Here is a 20595-nt window from a genome sequence, read left to right as displayed (position 1 = left end):
ATGGCGAGATCCTCAGTGTGGATCAGTATAATATCAGCCTGATGTCTGCAGTTTAGTGTCAGCACAACTTTCACATCATATTCATCTCAGCACAACTAAAACATGCTGACTGACCTCAGAGTTTCAAGTCCACATCCTGGACTCTCCAGGAAACCACACAGATGCTTCACTCCTGAATCCTGCAGCTTGTAGTTGTAGCTCAGGTTCAGCTCTCTCAGATGGGAGGGGTTGGACTTCAGTGCTGCTGCCAGATAATCACAGCTGATCTCTGACAAACCACAGCTCCTCAATCTGTATAAAGAATGAAAGATGTAAGTTTATTAGACAAAGTGTGAGCTTGAAATCATTCAGTGTTTCATCATCTGTTCAGAGCTGAAGAAGGTTCAGAATGTAGAAGTTTAGAAAATGGAAACTCCAAACAGCTGAAGCCAACAGGAAGCAGCTTCAAACAAACACAACAAGAGAGAAAACTCTGAATGTTTCACATTAAAGTCGTACATTTATCATAAAAACAGGACAAAGACTTGAAAAAGTCGTGTTTTTCCTTCCAGGAACCACAAGGCTTCACTTTTAAAGGTGAAGTGTGAAAGAAATGGACATATTTGAAGTCCAACACCTTTTTCCAGTCACATTTTTAAAGCAGACAAACTACAAGCTCATTTTCATTCCAACAAGTCATCTTCTGACCTGGACTAACAACACTGGTCTCTATGTGCAGCTGGCTGTGAGACCAGTGCTCAGGGAGCGTCTACAAAGTGCAACACTGAAAGAACATCACACACTCATTTGCTTCCAGCACTTTCACACAAACATCTACTGTCATTATTGTCACCAAACTCTGTGGATCCTTTATTGCAAATTCAAATGGGATCAAATGGTCAGACAAAAGAGGGTTATGAGGAAATATGATGAAATGTTGTGTATTAGCAGCAAGTTATTGAATCATTTTCCTCAGAAACCAAACAAAATGATTGACACACATGTTTTTACAAACTCAGTGTTGGACTTGGATCAGCAGGATAAGATGATGTTTAAAGGCATTTGAGTCTCGCTGTATGAGAGTCCAGTTATTACTCAATATTTATGGATGATGTTCTTTCAGTGTTACACTTTGTAGACGCTCCCTGAGCCTCACAGCCAGCTGCACATGGACCAGCTGACATTACCCAGCATTAGAGGCGGGTGTAAAAAAATGGATTTTCCTATTTAAATGGTTTTAATTTGAATAAAGCGATGTTGATTCATTCAATCCTGAATCGATTTTTAATATAAATGTATTTTGCCAGAATCTCAGGTTAAAGCTCCCAAAAGTATTTCAACAACAAGCAAACAGATAAAACAGTAAATGAGAGCAGCTAAACACACAAAGATGGAAACACAGAGCGTGGATCGGTCACTCGACGGCACATACGCGGACACGCCGTCGGTGCTGAAAGTGGACAGCTCACAGATCCTGAAGCTGCAGGTTTCATCTGTCTCCAACCAAAACTGAGTGAACCAGCAGCAGAAGAAGATCCAAACTAAGCTTTACGTTTGATGAACATCGTCATGAATTCTCTCTGACTTTGACGTTTACTTCCTGCACAGCTCTCTCTCTCTCAGTGTACTTCAAGAACAGTTTACCTTCAAAAATCTGTTTCCTGCATTATTCACTGCTTATTACGCACCAGTCTGCTGTTGTGTTCACTGCTGTCGGCCTCCGAAAACAAAGCCTTATTTCTGCTGTTCAATACTGAAGAAATTTAAACCTTTTAAAATGATGACAGATTACAAACTCTCAGCTGTGTCTGTAATCAAACCTCTGTAACTTTGCTTCACTTCAGCAGCATCAGCTCATGTTCACATGTTGATTCATGGTTTGCTTCAGTTTTTGATGGACTGCAGAATATTTTGAAGGTTATCTGCTATAAAAAGCCAGAACAGGAAAATCTGCTTCATGTGTTTCTGTTTGATCCTCAGTGACTTTGACACAAAGGCCTCTGCTGTGATGATCACACCTCTGATCAAGTCTCACAGTGTCAGCTTTGTTTTTATACATATGGATATGTGCTGATAAATGATCAGAATTATAATATTTCCCACTGTCTGCTGTGTGCCGTGACCTTTGACCTGCTAAAGACAGTCAGCTGTGGATTATTCATTGTTGTGTCTGATACTTAGAACTGTGAGGAAGAACACTACACAGTTAATCAGGGTCCCCTCTCTCTGAATCAGGAAAGGTGGGCAGGCCGCGTGTGGGCCGCGGGCCATACGTTGAGTGTCACTGTTTGAAATGTGAACATTGTTCTGCTGCAGTCAATGGACTAAACCAGAGAAGAAGAAAACAGACTTTACCATGAAGATCCTCAGTGTGGATCAGTACAATATCAGCCTGATGTCTGCAGTTTAGTGTCAGCACAACTTTCACATCATATTCATCTCAGCACAACTAAAACATGCTGACTGACCTCAGAGTTTCAAGTCCACATCCTGGACTCTCCAGGAAACCACACAGATGCTTCACTCCTGAAACCTGCAGCTTGTTGTTCCTGCTCAGGTCCAGCTCTCTCAGATGGGAGGGGTTGGACTTCAGTGCTGCTGCTAGATAATCACAGCTGATCTCTGACAAACCACAGCTCTTCAATCTGTATAAAGAATGAAAGATGTAAGTTTATTAGACAAAGTGTGAGCTTGAAATCATTCAGTGTTTCATCATCTGTTCAGAGCTGAAGAAGGTTCAGAATGTAGAAGTTTAGAAAATGGAAACTCCAAACAGCTGAAGCCAACAGGAAGCAGCTTCAAACAAACACAACAAGAGAAAAAACTCTGAATGTTTCACATTAAAGTCGCACATTTATCATAAAAACAGGACAAAGACTTGAAAAAGTCGTGTTTTTCCTTCCAGGAACCACAAGGCTTCACTTTTAAAGGTGAAGTGTGAAAGAAATGGACATATTTGAAGTCCAACACCTTTTTTTCAGTCACATTATTAAAGCAGACAAACTACAAGCTCATTTTCATTCCAACAAGTCATCTTCTGACCTGGACTAACAACACTGGTCTCTATGTGCAGCTGGCTGTGAGACCAACACTGAAAGAACATCACACACTCATTTGCTTCCAGCACTTTCACACAAACATCTACTGTCATTATTGTCACCAAACTCTGTGGATCCTTTATTGCAAATTCAAATGGGATCAAATGGTCAGACAAAAGAGGGTTATGAGGAAATATGATGAAATGTTGTGTATTAGCAGCAAGTTATTGAATCATTTTCCTCAGAAACCAAACAAAATGATTGACAAACATGTTTTTACAAACTCAGTGTTGGACTTGGATCAGCAGGATAAGCGGATGTTTAAAGGCATTTGAGTGTCGCTGTATGAGAGTCCAGTTATTACTCAATATTTATGGATGATGTTCTTTCAGTGTTGCACTTTGTAGACGCTCCCTGAGCCTCACAGCCAGCTGCACATGGACCAGCTGACATTACCCAGCATTAGAGGCGGGTGTAAAAAAATGGATTTTCCTATTTAAATGGTTTTAATTTGAATAAAGCGATGTTGATTCATTCAATCCTGAATCGATTTTTAATATAAATGTATTTTGCCAGAATCTCAGGTTAAAGCTCCCAAAAGTATTTCAACAACAAGCAAACAGATAAAACAGTAAATGAGAGCAGCTAAACACACAAAGGTGGAAACACAGAGCGTGGATCGTTCACTCGACGGCACGTACACGAACACGCCGTCGGGGCTGAAAGTGGACAGCTCACAGATCCTGAAGCTGCAGGTTTCATCTGTCTCCCACCAAAACTGAGTGAACCAGCAGCAGAAGAAGATCCAAACTACGCTTTACGTTTGATGAACATCGTCATGAATTCTCTCTGACTTTGACGTTTACTTCCTGCACAGCTCTCTCTCTCTCTCAGTGTACTTCAAGAACAGTTTACCTTCAAAAACCTGTTTCCTGCATTATTCACTGCTTATTACGCACCAGTCTGCTGTTGTGTTCACTGCTGTCGGCCTCCGAAAACAAAGCCTCATTTCTGCTGTTCAATACTGAAGAAATTTAAACCTTTTAAAATGATGACAGATTACAAACTCTCAGCTGTGTCTGTAATCAAACCTCTGTAACTTTGCTTCACTTCAGCAGCATCAGCTCATGTTCACATGTTGATTCATGGTTTGCTTCAGTTTTTGATGGACTGCAGAATATTTTGAAGGTTATCTGCTATAAAAAGCCAGAACAGGAAAATCTGCTTCATGTGTTTCTGTTTGATCCTCAGTGACTTTGACACAAAGGCCTCTGCTGTGATGATCACACCTCTGATCAAGTCTCACAGTGTCAGCTTTGTTTTTATACATATGGATATGTGCTGATAAATGATCAGAATTATAATATTTCCCACTGTCTGCTGTGTGCCGTGACCTTTGACCTGCTAAAGACAGTCAGCTGTGGATTATTCATTGTTGTGTCTGATACTTAGAACTGTGAGGAAGAACACTACACAGTTAATCAGGGTCCCCTCTCTCTGGATCAGGAACGGTGGGCAGGCCGCGTGTGGGCCGCGGGCCATACGTTGAGTCTCACAGTTTGAAATGTGAACATTGTTCTGTTGCAGTCAATGGACTAAACCAGAGAAGAAGAAAACAGACTTTACCATGGCGAGATCCTCAGTGTGGATCAGTATAATATCAGCCTGATGTCTGCAGTTTAGTGTCAGCACAACTTTCACATCATATTCATCTCAGCACAACTAAAACATGCTGACTGACCTCAGAGTTTCAAGTCTACATCCTGGACTCTCCAGGAAACCACACAGATGCTTCACTCCTGAATCCTGCAGCTTGTTGTTGTAGCTCAGGTCCAGCTGTCTCAGATGGGAGGGGTTGGACTTCAGTGCTGCTGCTAGATAATCACAGCTGATCTCTGACAAACCACAGCCCCACAATCTGTATAAAGAATGAAAGATGTAAGTTTATTAGACAAAGTGTGAGCTTGAAATCATTCAGTGTTTCATCATCTGTTCAGAGCTAAAGAAGGTTCAGAATGTAGAAGTTTAGAAAATGGAAACTCCAAACAGCTGAAGCCAACAGGAAGCAGCTTCAAACAAACACAACAAGAGAAAAAACTCTGAATGTTTCACATTAAAGTCGTACATTTCTCATAAAAACAGGACAAAGACTTGAAAAAGTCGTGTTTTTCAGTAAAATAATTAAAATAGAAAACAAAACAATAATTGATTAAATATCTAATTAACTAATTAGAATTGTACATAAATAAATAATGAATTATTTTAAATGAAATTAACTGATAATTCATTATCAATATATATTTTTTAATTAATTACTAAAATAAATTATTCATTAATGATGTATTTATTTAATACAACCATAAATTTATTGCTAGTTTAATCAAAATAAATTTAAGACATCAATATTAAAGGTTAAATTATGATAATGAATACATGCAACTATAACTGATGACATAAGAATTTGGATTTTTTAAGCTACAGCGAAGGTGCTGACTCACTTGGCATGTTACTCTCAAGTCCTCCCTAATAACAATAACATAATTACACTTTAGCCACAAGAGGGCAGCAGCATTAATACAAGTCACGTGTATAAAGGTACAGTGATTATATTACAGTGATTTTGACAAAAACAAAACAGAAGTTGATGGCAGTGTGTTTTTCCATAACATACCAACCAAATTAAATAATAAAAACTTTATAACTTACAGAACTTTTTTAGAGGCTTTGACCACTGGCAGCAGCCTCAGAAGAGCCTCCTCTGAAGCAAAGTATTTCTGCAGGTCAAACACTTCCAGATCTTTTTCTGATGACAGTAAGATGAAGACCAGAGCTGACCACTGAGCAGGAGACAGTTTATCTGTGGAGAGACGTCCTGATCTCAGGGACTGTTGGATCTCCTCTACTAGAGAACGATCATTCAGTTCATTCAGACAGTGAAACAGATTGATGCTTTTCTCTGCAGACAGATTCTCACTGAGCTTCTCCTTGATGTACTGAACTGCTTCTTGATTGGTCTGTGAGCTACTTCCTGTTTGTGTCATCAGGCCTTGCAAATGAGTTTGATTAGTCTTCAGACCCAAGAGAAAACGAAGGAACAAGTCCAGGTGTCCATTGGGGCTCTGTAAGGCCTTGTCCACAGCACACTGGTAGAAGTATTTCTCTGAAGATTTTCTTGTTTGAAACACCTTCCAAGTTGTTTCTTGCTCTTCCAGCAGATTGAGTCCAGAGTTGATGAAGGTCAGGTGGACATGAAGAGCAGCCAGAAACTCCTGAACACTGAGATGAACAAAGCAGAACACCTTGTCCTGGTACAGTTGTTTCTCCTCTTTAAAGATCTGTGTGAACACTCCTGAGTACACTGAGGCTGCTCTGATATCGATGCCACACTCTGTCAGGTCTGGTTCATAGAAGATCAGGTTTCCTTTCTGCAGCTGATCAAAAGCCAGTTTTCCCAGAGACTCCATCATCTTCCTGCTCTCTGGACTCCAGTGTGGATCTGTCTCAGCTCCTCCATCATATTTGATCCTCTTCACTTTGGCCTGAACCACCAGGAAGTGGATGTACATCTCAGTCAGGGTCTTGGGCAGCTCTCCTCCCTCTCTGGTTTCCAGCACATCCTCCAGAACTGTAGCAGTGATCCAGCAGAAGACTGGGATGTGACACATGATGTGGAGGCTTCGAGCTTTCTTGATGTGGGAGATGATCCTGCTGGCCTGCTCCTCATCTCTGAATCTCTTCCTGAAGTACTCCTCCTTCTGTGGGTCAGTGAACCCTCTCACCTCTGTCACCATGTCGACACACTGAGGAGGGATCTGATTGGCTGCTGCAGGTCGTGTTGTTGTTGGACACACTGACAATCCTCTGGTCCACAAAGTGCAGCAAAGAGGTGACTGAAAAGAACAAATGTAAACGTAGTACTACAAACCATAACCACAGAGTCCAGGTGTGTTTGATGTTGCTGTGCAGACTGACCAATGGAAACCTCTGCTCTCTCCTGGTCCACTCTGTGGAGGAGTAATGTATAATTAGCTCATCTTATGTCTGTCCACACACAGACACAAGCTAAAGGTCCATGAAGTGATGTTTGGATGGGTTCAGTCAATCAGATGACTGTCATGGTGAAGCTTTGCTAGTCCTGCTGATCCCACTGAGAATTAACAACTCAGTTTCCAGATGTCTGTAGTTTTCTGCTCAGTTTCTTTAGTCCCAACAGCTCTTACCATCTCCTGCATAAAGCTTTCCCTCCATGCTCAGATGCCCTGGAACAAGGCGCTCTCTTTATATCAGTGACTGGTTTAAAGTGCCAACTTGCAGTGCTCGCCAAACTTTGTGTCAGCAAAAGTAGTTCTTTTTTTATTTTTTGTCCCGTTTGGATCTATCTATAGCCATCAGAATTGTTGTCTTAAGGCCAAGATGGATGCCAAGCGGATTTATTTTACAAGTGGATCATCATGGCCTTGCCATATTGGTCCATTTGATTGACCTTTATTATAATTATGAATTTAATTTATTTTCAGTTGCTACAAACGGGACAGACATGACTGTGGGATAGGACAGGGGGAAAGAATGAAAGAAAGAGAGGGAGAGAAAGAAAGAAAGAAAACCAAAGGGGAGAAGAGACGGTGAGAAGGGGGGAAGAGAGAAAAAAAAGCAAACAAAAAAAAAAAAAAAAAAACACCTGGGTCACCTGTATGGAGAAAAAAAAACAGAAGAGAAAGCAAACAACAAAGAGCAACATAATAAGAAAAAAAAGCACCATCACAATAAACTAGCTAGCAGTAGATATCAATAGTTACTAAATAATAAACGATATTGTGCAGCACGCGAGATAGACAGCGCACAGTGTGCTTTGAGGCAGCAGCCAAGAAAGCTGTAGTCTGCGTCTGTGAATACCCATGTGTACACCTGTGTGCATACCTGTGTGGATCAGCATGCTTGCATTCCAAAGGTTTCTCCATGTAATGATCTGCTAGGGAGTGTGGGGAGCCACAGCCCGTCCTCCAGGGTATGAAGCAGGTATGGAGGAGATCAAAACTCCAGACATCCAGAGGCCCCCAGGTGGTGTTACCCTTTTCCCTGTGGTGGGGAGAGGCAGACCGCCCCGACTCCGCAGCAGCAGGGAGGCCCCACACCCCAGACCGCAGTCGGATGGCCAACTCCTCCTACCCCCCCCCCCCCCCACTCCAGCAGGCCGCAGGGAATGGGGGTGAGAGAAGACTCCAAACCTCCCTCCACCCGCTCATTGTAGTGTTGATGCATGTGTGTTCTAAGGTGCAATTAAAACCCAGGAGGGCATGGAGCTACCTGCCAGAGAGCAGCGGGTAAGCGCATAGTCCATCCTGCTAGCCCTCAATGTCTACGTGTATTTAAAATTGAGAGGTGAGCAATGATACCAGGGGTGAGGTGTACACCCTGATGGTAACTTGGACTCCGTGTATCGTGCCCACCCCCAAGATCCTATATGTATGTGTAATGAGGGTGTGAGTAATGTGAATGTCTAAGTTGTGGGATAAAATTGAGGCAGAGGCAGCCAGAAGGGGACAGAGGGGGTGGGGGGTGGGGGGGGGGGGGTAGCCCTCTCTGCACCCTGGTGACATACCCCTACTCCAAGGCCCTGCATGTGTGGGTGGTTGTGGTGGAGCGGGAAGAGGGAGGCAGCTGGAGATGGGGAGGGAAGGAAGGGAGGGGCAGGTGACCCCTCCCTGGGGCCAGCTCCCCCACTGACCCCAGAAGGCACTCCCATACTCCGCGACCCACCAGGGAAAGGGGGCCCAGGCCCATCCAGCCCAGCGCAGCAGCGCCCCCCGGCCCCACAGAGCCCGGGACAGTCCACCCAACCCCACCACAGAGAAAACTGCACCCACCCCACCATCCACTCATCTTCAGGACTACATGAGACAATAGACGCCCAGGCTGAGATCTTCCTCCACCTCTCCTGTATCTCCCCCTCCTGCAGAGAGGAAAGCTCCTGCAAGGTGTGACAATCTCCCCCACCGGTTGAAGAGCCCCCCAGGTGGCTCGACACACCGGCAGCACCCTGCGCCAGGGATGGGCCCCCATGCACCCACCAGCCCACAACCCCGGCAACACACAAACCAGGACCCAAGGCCCCGAGGCCCGGCCAGGGCCCCAGCCCAGAGACGGAGCACCCCCAGAACCTCACGCCCATCCCGGACCCACCCAGGGGCAGACAGGCTACCAGGTCACGAAGATGTAAAGCCCATCTTGAACATCCGATGACCTGTATAGTGCACTCCATGTAGTATTTTGTATTGTATTAATTGCAGACTGGGATTTTTAATCAATTTAAAGGTTTTTAAGCATACCTGAGACCAGAAGTTTTGGTCTAAACTGACTGATAAATCTGCTTCCCACTTTGCAATAGGAAGGGATATTGATTCATCTAATTTAGAAAGTGTTCTGTATATTTTAGATAATAATTTGGGGGATTTAAGAGTAAGAAAATGTGCCGCACTTAGTGGTGTTTGTAATTCAACTTGACTGAGGTTAAATTTCTTTTTTATTATGGATTTAATTTGTTGATATTCTAAAAATCTTTTCTTGTTGATCCCATATTGTGCAACTAGTCTGTCAAATGGGATAAATTCTGTTCCCTCTAATATATGTTCTAAGTATTTAATTCCTTTACAACTCCATTCTGGGAAATTAATCATATAATTGTTTTGTAATATGTCAGGGTTATTCCAGATAGGTGTACGTTTGCATGGTATTAGTGAAGACTCCGTTATTTTTAGAAACTCCCACCATGCTGTCAGAGAGAAGCTGATGTTGATACTTTTAAAGCATTCCTGTCTTTTGATGTTTGAGCTAATAAATGGTAGGTCTGAAATCTCTAGATCCTTGCATAGTGCCTGTTCAACATCTAGCCAGGGCTCATCTAAGAAGGTATGTTTTAACCATTCTGAGATGAACTGAAGCCTGTTGGCTAAGAAGTATTGGTGAAAATTAGGCAGATCTAATCCTCCTCTATCCTTGGTTCTTTGTAGCGTTTTTAAGCTGATACGCGGGGGTTTATCTTTCCAAAGGAATTTGGAAATATATGAATCCAGAGATCTGAACCAATCTTGTGATGGTTTGTTAGGGATCATCAAAAATAAGTAATTTATTTTTGGCAAGATCATCATTTTTATAGTGGCGACCCTTCCCATGAGTGATATGGATAAAGATTTCCATCTAGTCAGATCGCCTTCTACTTTCTTTAGAAGTGGGATGTGGTTTAATTTAGTTAAGTCTGAAAGCTTAGGAGAAACATTAATACCTAAATATTTAATATTTCCGGATTGCAGTGGGGCAGAGGAAGAATTATGGAAGGAGCAGTTAATGGGGAGAACTGTAGATTTTGGCCAGTTAATTGAATAATCTGGAACTCTTGAAAACCAGTTTATTAGAGTAATTACCTCAGAGAGGTTGGTTTGTGTGTTTTGCAGAAAAAGCAACACATCATCCGCATAGAGACTGATTTTATGTTCCGTGTTCTTACATTTTATGCCCTTAATTGTTGTAGCCTTTCTAAATGCTGCTGCTAGAGGTTTGATAAAAATTGCAAAAAGTGAAGGGGAGAGTGGGCATCCCTGTCTGGTGCCCCTCAGGAGACAGAAGCTGGAGGATGTCTGGTCATTTGTTCTGATACGAGCTGTTGGGGAATTGTATAATATTCTTATCCAGTTTATAAAAGAGTTTCCAAAACCATATTTGTGTAAAGTTGCGAATAAAAATTTCCAGTTAACTCTGTCAAATGCTTTTTCCGCATCTAGAGATAATATTATGGTTTCGATGTTTTTATTGTATGAGTAGTCTATTAAATTAAGTAATCTACGAGTGTTTGTTGAGGAGTGCCGACCTTTTATGAAACCAGTTTGGTCAGGATGAATTAGGAGGGGGGTTATTTTCTCTAATCTCTTTGAGAGAGCTTTGCAGATTTTTTTAAGGTCTACATTTAAAAGAGAAATTGGGGGAAATAAAGGGTCTTTGCCTGGTTTTAGCAGGAGACTAATGTTGGCAGAATTCATATTTGGTGGTAGTCTGCCATTTTCCTCGATTTCCTGCAACATTCCGTGGAATACTGGTGCCAGAATTGTCCAGAATTCTTTGTAGAATTCTGCAGGGAAGCCGTCTGGACCTGGAGCCTTATTATTGGGCATACTTATAAGGGCTTCCTGGAATTCACTTGGCGTCAGTGGCGAATCCAGTTCCAATGCTTGACTGTCTAGTAATTTTGGGAGAGTTACGTTGTCAAGAAACAGATCAATTTCATTTTTAGATGGGTTTATTTGTGGTGAGTATAAAGTTTCATAGAAATCCCTAAAAAGTTGTTTATTCTTCCCCGATAAATCTTTAGCAGCACATATAATTGTTTTTTCTTTATTTATTTTTAACTGGTTAGCTAGAAATCGACCTGATTTGTTACTGTGTTCAAAATTCTGCAAGTGAAGTCTTTGTATAAGGAATTGTGTTTTTTTATTAATAGTTTCATTTAATTCTAGTTTTGTCTTGCATATTTTGTTCAATGTTTCCTGATCTTGGTCGCACGCGTAGGCTTCTTCTAGTGATTTGATGGTTTTTTCTAATTCCTGAATATTTTTGTTTTCTTCTTTCTTTTTGTGTGATGAGAAAGAAATTATTTTACCTCTCATCACAGCTTTCCCTGCTTCCCATAGAAGAGAAGCAGGTATTCCGGGAGTGTCATTAAAGTCTAAATATGAAGTCCATTCCTTTTTAAAATATTTAATAAAGTCTTCATCTTTAAGCAGTGATGTATTAAATCTCCAGTTTTTACTTGGCGTAGTATCATTCTTGTGCATTCGTTTTAAAGATACAGGAGCATGATCGCTGACAGCTATAGGATGAATCTCAGTGTCTGAAATGTCACTCAGCAGTGAGCTGCTGACCAAAAAATAATCCAGACGAGAGTAGGAGTGATGAACATGCGAGAAAAAAGTATATTCCTTACTGTTGGGGTGAAGGGAGCGCCATGCATCGCGAAGGCCAAAGTCGCTCATATACTGTTTGATTATATTTGTGGATTGCCAATTGCACTGAGTTAGGGTTAGGGCCTATCCATTTCTTCATTTAGTCCAAGCAAAAGTAGTTCTAATGTTTCTTACATTTATTACATTTTTACTTACACACAGAAATCAATGAACGCAAAAACATAAACTTTTCAGATATTTTGTTTTACAATGTTACAAAACTCAGTTCACAACTACACAGTCTGATTTACAAGTACAAAATATTTATGACCACAGTTTGAGCCGATGTATGGCCCGAGTCTGTGGACTCAGTAGATTTGTGTTGATTGTTCTTGTCTTTTGTTACAATTTCATTCTGATTAAGATTTTCTAGTTCTGAGGTTTTGGTTTTTGTGTTCCCTCTGTACTGTGTTAGTATTGTGTCTCTGTGTTCACTTCCTGTTTTATTTTGACAGTGCCATGTCCTATGTTAGTGTGTCTACTTTTGCTTCCCCTTGTCTGGTTATGTCCAATGAATCCTGCTGTGTCTCCCTTTTTTCATTCCCTGATTGCTCTTTTGTGTATATGAGCCCTTTGTTTTCTCCTGCTTGTTGCTGGTTCGTCTGTGTTGTCTCCCCGTGTCTCCGTTTAAGGTTTCAGGTTAGTTTTGTAGTTTTTCAGTAGAGGTTATCTTAGCTTCTGCACAGGCCATCTCCACTGCACTTCACCGTTTCAATAAAGCTCACTCACTTCACAGCAGTGTCGGCATCTTGGGTCCTTTATTAAATTCAACATGGCTCGCCCCGCTAGCCGTGACATAAGATGTGAAAACAATATCCAAAAAACATGAGGGACAAACAGGGAATAGTTTTAAGGTGCAGGACCAACAAACTGAGTCTAGCCATGAACTCAGAGTTGATTGAATTAGCATTTTGAATTGGCTGTGCTATGTTCACTCTGAGTTAAGATTATACATGATTAATGTAAAAGAAAAAAGCCGTCATCAGCAACTGATTCTGATTTAGCAGGTTTTCAAATCTAAACGGTACCCATCCCTAGCTGGCTGTAGTTAAACCTTTACTTAAAAAGCATCCCTAGACCCAGCTGTCTTAGCTAATTATAGGCCGATCTCCAACCTGACAATCCTTGAAAGAGTAGTTGGGGGGAGACAATCAAAGGGGCAGTGTGATGATCTTAGGTTACAAATTACTGCAGTCAAGTCATTAAGGGAGACAGGATCAAACTGCTCTAAGACGGCTAAGCACACAGGAGAAAGACTCGGATCTCGAGGCAGCAGGCGGCGAGACAAGAGCCCTAATAGATAGAAGCTTGTTGTTAAAAATGCTAAAAAAAATCATCACAAATACTTGTATAGGAGCATTAAGCGCTCGCTTTTTACGCACTGAGGCGCACGGCTTATCTACCGAGCGGCGCATAGTTAGAGTGAACAACCAGTGTTGGTCAAGTTACTTGAAAAAAGTAATCAGTAACTAATTACTGATTACTTCCCCAAAAAAGTAATCCCGTTACTTTACTGATTACTTATTTTCAAAAGTAATTAATTACTTAGTTACATTTTAAAACACGATTTACAACCTGAATAGGTGATAAAGCGATAGATCTTTCAGCCCAATTCTACTTTTTCTGCATAATCCATCATACAAAATGTAATCAAATGGAAAAGTCTCTTTTTAAAACTTGTTTTATCAGTTTTAATCTTTTAACTTCATGCATCAAGCAAAAATTTAATTATATGCAACATTCTCTGACTTGAATAAATTAGTTTAACATTTAAACCTATTTTCTACACATTCCAGCACATAAAATAAAATATTTTTTGTGTTTACACTCAGTCTTTCAAATAGATGCAAGTAAAACACAGCAGAAAATAAATGAAGTCAAAGGCTCAGCGGTCCTGTTGCTCTATTTTCACCTGTAAAGCAGGAGTGGGGTAGGCGGAGGTTTACCCTGGTGCAGGTGTGCAGCGGTCAATGGAAGAATCCGCGAGTTTCTCTGTGAGTTTCCCATTACGTCGTAGCTCACTCAGTGCTTGCTCGGAAGTTTAGGGTTTTTTCGCTGTAAAAAGAAGTTTTCTTCCCACGCACAACGGACACTAATGTTTTTGTCACTTTTTATGGAATCAAACTCAAAGTAAGGTCAGTACTTCCACACTTTAAACGCTGCACGCTCATACTCTCTCCCACAATCGATATGTGATCCACTGTTGATCTGCACACAGCTGTTGTCACTAACGGCGCACTCGCTTACGTCACTGTCGTGAGACATTCTCACAAAAAATCACGGTTTTAGTAACGCAGTAACGCAGCGTTCCTATTGGAAAGTAACGGTAATCTAATTACCGTTTTTGCAATAGTAATCCCTTACTTTACTAGTTACTTGAGAAAAGTAATCAGATTACAGTAACACGTTACAAGTAACGCGTTACTGCCCATCTCTGTGAACAACACAGGAAGATGATCGGAGATGCACAACTCAGATATTTCAGTGACACACACATCCAGCCCGTGGGAAAGCTCCAAGTCTAGTGTGTGACCTTTTTCATGAGTGGGACCCGTAACCCACTGGGTCAAGTTAAAAGAGTCAATAATATTTAAAAAGTCCTTGACCAGAAGTTTAGAGTCACAGCAGACATGGATGTTAAAATCACCAAGGCAGCATCATCAGAAGACATAGCACACCCAGCTCTATCTGTCCATGAAGCCAGATAACACACACCAATGAGTTAAACTGCAGGAATGTCTTAAAGACATAAAGACCTGGATGGCCGCTAACTTTCTGCTTCTTAATTCAGATCAAACTGAGGTTATTGTACTCAGCCCTGAAAACCTTAGAAATATGGTATCTAAGCGGATTCTTACTCTGGATGGCATTACCTTGGCCTCCAGTAACGCTGTGAGGAACCTTGGAGTCATTTTTGACCAGGACATGTCCTTCAATGCACATATTAAACAAATATGTAAGACTGCTTTCTTCCATTTGTGCAACATCTCTAAAGTTAGAAATATCCTGTCTCAGAGTGACGCTGAAAAACTAGTTCATGCATTTATTACTTCCAGGCTGGACGACTGTAATTCATTATTATCAGGATGTCCAAAAAAACTCCCTGAAAAGCCTTCAGCTGATCCAAAATGCTGCAGCAAGAGTGCTGACAGGGACTAGAAAGAGAAAGCAGATTTCTCCTGTTTTGGCTTCCCTTCATTGGCTTTCTGTTAAATCCAGAATTCAAAATCCTGCTCCTCACATACAAGGTCTTAAATAATCAGGCCCCATCTTATCTTAATGACCTTGTAGTACCATATCATCCTATTAGAGCACTTCGCTCTCGCTCTGCAGGCCTACTTGTTGTTCCTAGAGTATTTAAAAGTAGAATGGGAGGGAGAGCCTTCAGTTTTCAGGCCCCTCTTCTGTGGAACCAGCTTCCAGTTTGGATTCAGGAGACAGACACTATCTCTACTTTCAAGATTAGGCTTCAAACTTTCTTCTAACTTAACGATTAAGTCCCTGTATTCCACCGTTATATGGAAATCAGCCATTATAACTTGTGTCAAATCTACTTGTACCTCACAGTTTTCTAAGCACACAGAGAGCAGTAAACCTCAGAGCAGCAGCACATCAAACTGTGTGCAAAAAATCTAGAAGAGAAAATATTTCGACCCATTTCTAAATGATTCTTGTGACCATGCTGCACCACAACACCTGATCTCTGGTTTCCTCACCTCTTCAATCCCACTTTAATACTTGACTAAACTCATTTTCCTGTTTAGGTGTTGAGGCAAAGCCGCCCATCTACAATGCAGGCAACAGCAAACGGAGCTATTTTTGATTCCCTTTGGGTTTTTTCTACTTTTGTGCTACAAAATGTTCAAGCTGATTAAATTTATTAGAATAAAAGTTCAGAAAATTTTCTCATATTAATGTTGGAGGTAGAAATTCAGGTAACTTTGCACAAAAACTGGCAGAAATTTCCTTCAAAGATGGAGTTTTTACTTTAATACTGTGAGTACATTTCAGAGCCTGTACTCTTTTACCTTTACTTGAGTAAAGAAGCTGAATCAGTATTTCAGCTTTAAGAGGGTATTTTAACACAAACATCAGTCCTTCTACTTCAGTATGTTTGACACTTTGTTTACGCCTAAATTAACTTTACTGTTAACGAGTTTTCATGTTTCTGTAATCCACCAGTGTGCTCATGCTTTTTTAAGTGAAAACATATTTTAATGATCAAATATAATTATGTTTGTTATTTGTTTATTTTAAATGTCCTTGACAGAGACAGATGATGATCATTATCCTGCACTGTGCTCTCAGGTTTGGTCGAGCTAGCACAAAGAATGGCTATGTTGAACTTCCTCCTGGGATCCACACTAAGAAGTGAGTCCAACATTAGCAGGGTCTCTTTCCTTTATCTGATTCACTTTAGCATTCACAGTCACGTGAAGCTTGTTATTAACTCGATAAGTCAACCCAGGGTTTCAGCTGAGCGCTCACATGAAACACATGGTGTTGGCAGCATCTGATCAATCATATTCATGGAGACGTGTATCAGCAACAGAGCAGCTGAGTTTGCAGAAGGAAGTCAAACTAAACCACAGGAACAATATGAGGAGATCACACACATAATAAAATACTAGCAGTAACACAGCTGCTGCAGACAAATCAGTCGTGTGATCGTGTGTGAGAGGAGAAGGACTGTAAAGGAGTTTGGTGTTAAAAGCTCTGTATGAATGTGGGAGACTTTGAAGGGCTTTAAAAAGGCCAATATAAAATAAAAGGCAGCAAAATTGCTGAGTGTGAAAGTCACCAGACTTATCAGACCTCTGTGATTAAGACCTGTAAGAACACCTGTTTGTACTTGTTGGCATTATATCAAACACACACGTATATTAAGCCTTTGTCTGAACTCTGGTTGAATTTGTTACTTTCAGACTGTGAAACATCACAGAGGCTGCAGCTGCAGATCTTTTATTCACCTGGAAATTTACTTTAAATGTTAGATGGAAAATGTATTGCTCAGTTTAACCAAAGTAAGAACAAGAATCCATAAACCTTCATAAAGACAAACATCTCCCAGAACATTGAGCTGCTGAAGTGTCACTGAAGGGAAAAACTATTTGTCCTCCTCCATCCAGCAACACCTGAAACACCTGAGTGGAAGCTCCTCCCTACACTGTGTTTGAAGCAAAGCACAAAGGAGACACCTGCTGGAGCAGCTGGAGTCCTACAGACACTCAGCCTCTTCACTACACAAACACCTCCTACAACATCCACTCTTTCCACTCTGACTGCTGTGTTTGTGGAAACACTCCAACACACACCGCTTCACATACCAACATAGAAATGTGTGTGAAAAAGAGCTGAGCTGATATTAAACATGAGGATTTATTCAAAAATACAGAGTCAGGAACAACATCTAGACACACATTACCTCTCAGCAGCAGAAGAACATCCTTTAAAGTTTACAACAGCACCCTTCGAAAAGTTGCTCTTTAAGGAAACACAGCTGGGTTCAGGTCCAGGAGATTCTGGCCTCTTATTGATCCTAAAAGAAAAACAATAAATGTCACAGCTTCATGAGACAGGAAGGAAAAACTGGAAATATTAAATTAAAGACATGATGAACAATCTCATAAAAATAATGTACTTACTCTTTGTCACATAAAAGAGTTTTGTTAAAGTTTACAACAATTTCCTTTGACATGTTGCTCTTTAAGGAAACACAGCTGGGTTCAGGTCCAGGTTCTGGATTAGTTTCAGGGTTATGTCCAGCTGAGCCTGGTACGCCCCACAGCTCTGGGCTTTAAAACAACACACACAGAGGTATGAGTGTGAATAATGATGGAGCAGTGATGTGAGTGCTGAGCTGTGACATGGAGAAGAGTCATGGACAGTTAGAGATGGTCATCTCACCTCTGAGCTTTGGTCTGGCTCTCATGTTCCCCACACAGAGTGCTTTTAGAGGGAGGGACGCCCTCCTCTCTGTCCTCACACGGATCCATGCTGCTCAATTCACATCAGCTCACACACACTTTCTACCTTCACCTGCAGAGGAAACACAAATCATTCATGTGCACATAAACCAAAATCCTCCTTTCCATCATGTGTGCTGTCCAAATATCAGCTGAATGCAGTCAGACAGCAGTGTGAGGCACAGGAAGCTGCCATCAGCTGCTCTACTTCTACTATCAGTCCACTACATGGAGCCATGAAGCACACATGATGCATTCACTGACACACACTGATTCACTGTGACTGGAAGTTTAAGTACATTAAGCCTCCACTCATCTACATTGTGCTTACAACCCACTGCCCCCCATCTTCCACCCCCATCAACCTCCTGGGGCCAGGAATGACTGGAGCTGAATTGGAAACGGGCGTAATCAAACATAAATCTGTTATTCTTATCCAACCTGTCTGCCTGGACACAGTTTGCTGACCAATCATGGAGCCTATGATTCGCTTGGACAACAACTTCATGAATGTGGAAATGAAACTGAGTGTCAGCTGAGTGTCGAGCAGAAGAGGAGTCAGAGAAAAGTGACAGAGCTGCTGACTTTACAAAGAAAACTAAAACCATGTTGAAGAGATTAAACAGATAATACAATCTAACAACAACAACACAGCTGCTGCTGCTGCAGACAAAACACATGTAAGAGTGTGTGACAGGAAAAGCACTGAACAGAAGTTTACTATTAAAAATGCAGCATGTTGTAAAAAGTTTGGTCAGTGAGACTGAAAAATGGCTGCATGAGTTACTATTGTGAACAAACCCCTATAAGAACCCTGATATTACCTGAATAAGATCACATCCTGATACGTAGTGCAGACCTTGGTAAGAGATACGGTCCAACTGGAATATAAACCTTTGGTGTGTTTAATCCAGTCAGTCTCTGAGTAACTCCACTCCTCTGCTTTCTGTTGGAAGAGAAACGAAAGTTTGTAGCACGATCCTTTTCCTCAGAGGCCTGTGTTGGATTTATATTACATCTAAGATAAAAAAAATTCACAAAGTCTGCTCTGTCCTCCTGTCCTCCCTGCAGTCTCTGTGAGCTCCGCAGAGTGATTATAAAGACCCGGAGCTCAGAGTTTCTCCAACACCGTGGTCAAGTGTGAGCCACGCCTGCCATCCGTTATCTGCCAAACTTGAGCTTCAACGCTAAGTTTTACGGTAGTGCTGCTTCTTATCCCTTTTTGCTGATCACACACATAACAACACACATGATTTTCAGGAAGTTAACAGAAATAAAGCCACAGTGTCATTTGTTTTTCACTCAAGTTGTCTTTTCTTCTTAATTTTTCTGGTAATGCTTCTTCATTCATGATTCATTCAAATCTAAAATAACTTCAAAAAATGTAAAATATTTCTGAAAATCATCTTTTATAGTTGAAATTCAGTTTTCATTTGGCTCAGCTGCTCTTTCATGCATCCATAGTTTCACCTCAAACTGCTGCTTGAGACACGAGAAATTAAAGAACAACTCTGTTCAAACGGAGAAACTTTGAAGGAACTCAATAATGTCATTTAAATTGTTTCAGGTAGGTGTATGAAGGTTCTGTATTAAATCACATATGATAGTTGACATGAAATTCTGAATTCATCTTCTTGGACACCCACACTGCATAATTCTGTAGAAATGAAATTAGTCATTTCTAATCAATTTCAACATCAAATATCATAACATTGCATCAAAATGCATAAAAATGATTCTTGATAGCTGACCTTAAAGTCTCTGTGCATTCTTCCTCTGGGTTACCTTCTCTATATATTTGCAGTTTAACCACCAAAAGCTGCAAGGTTTCAGGAACGTTCTACTCAAATTTAATGAGATTAATTTAATAAACAATAGAAAAAAAACTTTGACAGTTGTCATAAAATTCTTAACAAACTCCTCTTCTGTCTGTAGCTCAGGAGTTAGAGTAGGTCACGAAGTAACTGGAAGGTTGGTTGTTTGATACGAGATACTAACCCCAAGATAGAAAACTCTTCTGCACAGGAAAAGTCCTTGAATGAGTCATTTGTATGAAGCACTTTGAATGCTCAGAGTAGAAAAGCACCATATCAGAACCAGCCTCACCCACTTGTGATGGGTGGGTGGCTGTGGCTCAGGTGGTAGAGCAGATCAGCTGCTGATTGGAAGGTTGGTGGCTCGAACCTTGGCTTCCCCAGCCTGCATGCCAAATATCCTTGGGCAAGATACTAACCCCAAGTTGCCCTCTGATGATTAGTTTGCACTTGTGTTTAGAAGTGCTTGTGTGAATGAGGCCTGTTGTATAGAGCACTTTGAAAACTCCAGGAGAGTAGAAAAGCACTATATAAGAATCAGTCCATTTACTACATGTCCGCAAAGTTTCATCTCCAACCACTGCAATATTATTTGTTAGGATCGCTGTTCTCTCCGGATACTCCGGCTTCCTCCCACCGTCCAAAGACATGCAGCTTGTGGGGATATTTAGTTGGATAATCCAAATTGCCACTAGGTGTGAATGTGCGAGTGAATGTGAGTGCGAATCGTTGTCTATGCCTGTGTGTTGGCCCTGCGACAGATTGGCGACCTGTCCAGGGTGTATCCCGCCTCTCGCCCTATGACAGC

At 41.2% G+C, this 20595-nt stretch overlaps 3 protein-coding genes across 4 annotated transcripts in view; all 3 read right to left on the bottom strand.

Moving 5' to 3' along the window:
• Window positions 1-20595, bottom strand: part of LOC113011589 (NACHT, LRR and PYD domains-containing protein 12-like) — a 534299-nt gene that overhangs the window by 3652 nt on the left and 510052 nt on the right. The window lies entirely within an intron of this gene.
• LOC113011575 (NACHT, LRR and PYD domains-containing protein 12-like) overlaps window positions 1-20595 on the bottom strand; it is a 374200-nt gene that overhangs the window by 292137 nt on the left and 61468 nt on the right. The gene's annotated exons all lie outside the window — the stretch shown is intronic.
• Window positions 16366-19127, bottom strand: LOC113033048 (uncharacterized). 2 transcript variants are annotated; one of them, XM_080298166.1, is made up of 5 exons: window positions 19012-19127; window positions 18798-18919; window positions 17915-18046; window positions 17653-17802; window positions 16366-17546 (listed from the first exon to the last, which is right to left on the bottom strand). In XM_080298166.1, exons 3-5 carry the CDS (start codon window positions 18001-18003, stop codon window positions 17429-17431), a joined length of 357 nt encoding a protein of 118 aa, XP_080154292.1. In that variant the 5' UTR covers window positions 18004-18046; window positions 18798-18919; window positions 19012-19127; the 3' UTR covers window positions 16366-17428. The 2 variants fall into 2 exon arrangements, with proteins under 2 accessions (XP_080154292.1, XP_080154293.1); XM_080298167.1 differs by lacking the exon at window positions 19012-19127 and having other exon boundaries at window positions 18798-18997.

Source organism: Astatotilapia calliptera, chromosome 3, assembly GCF_964374335.1.
Source record: "Astatotilapia calliptera chromosome 3, fAstCal68.1, whole genome shotgun sequence".
Lineage (NCBI taxonomy): Eukaryota > Metazoa > Chordata > Actinopteri > Cichliformes > Cichlidae > Astatotilapia > Astatotilapia calliptera.
Note: the sequence above shows the minus strand (reverse complement) of the source record. Positions and strands in the feature narration are given on the sequence as shown.

What these genes read in the sequence shown, in the direction of transcription:
- LOC113033048 (XM_080298166.1), bottom strand. Translation starts at nt 18,003, where the DNA reads ATGGATCCGTGTGAGGACAGAGAGGAGGGCGTCCCTCCCTCTAAAAGC. An exon ending in AGCCAGACCAAAGCTCAGAG is followed by an intron (nt 17,803 to 17,914) that starts GTGAGATGACCA and finishes GTTGTTTTAAAG; the next exon opens with CCCAGAGCTGTGGGGCGTAC. An exon ending in ACTCTTTTATGTGACAAAGA is followed by an intron (nt 17,547 to 17,652) that starts GTAAGTACATTA and finishes TTTTTCTTTTAG; the next exon opens with GATCAATAAGAGGCCAGAAT.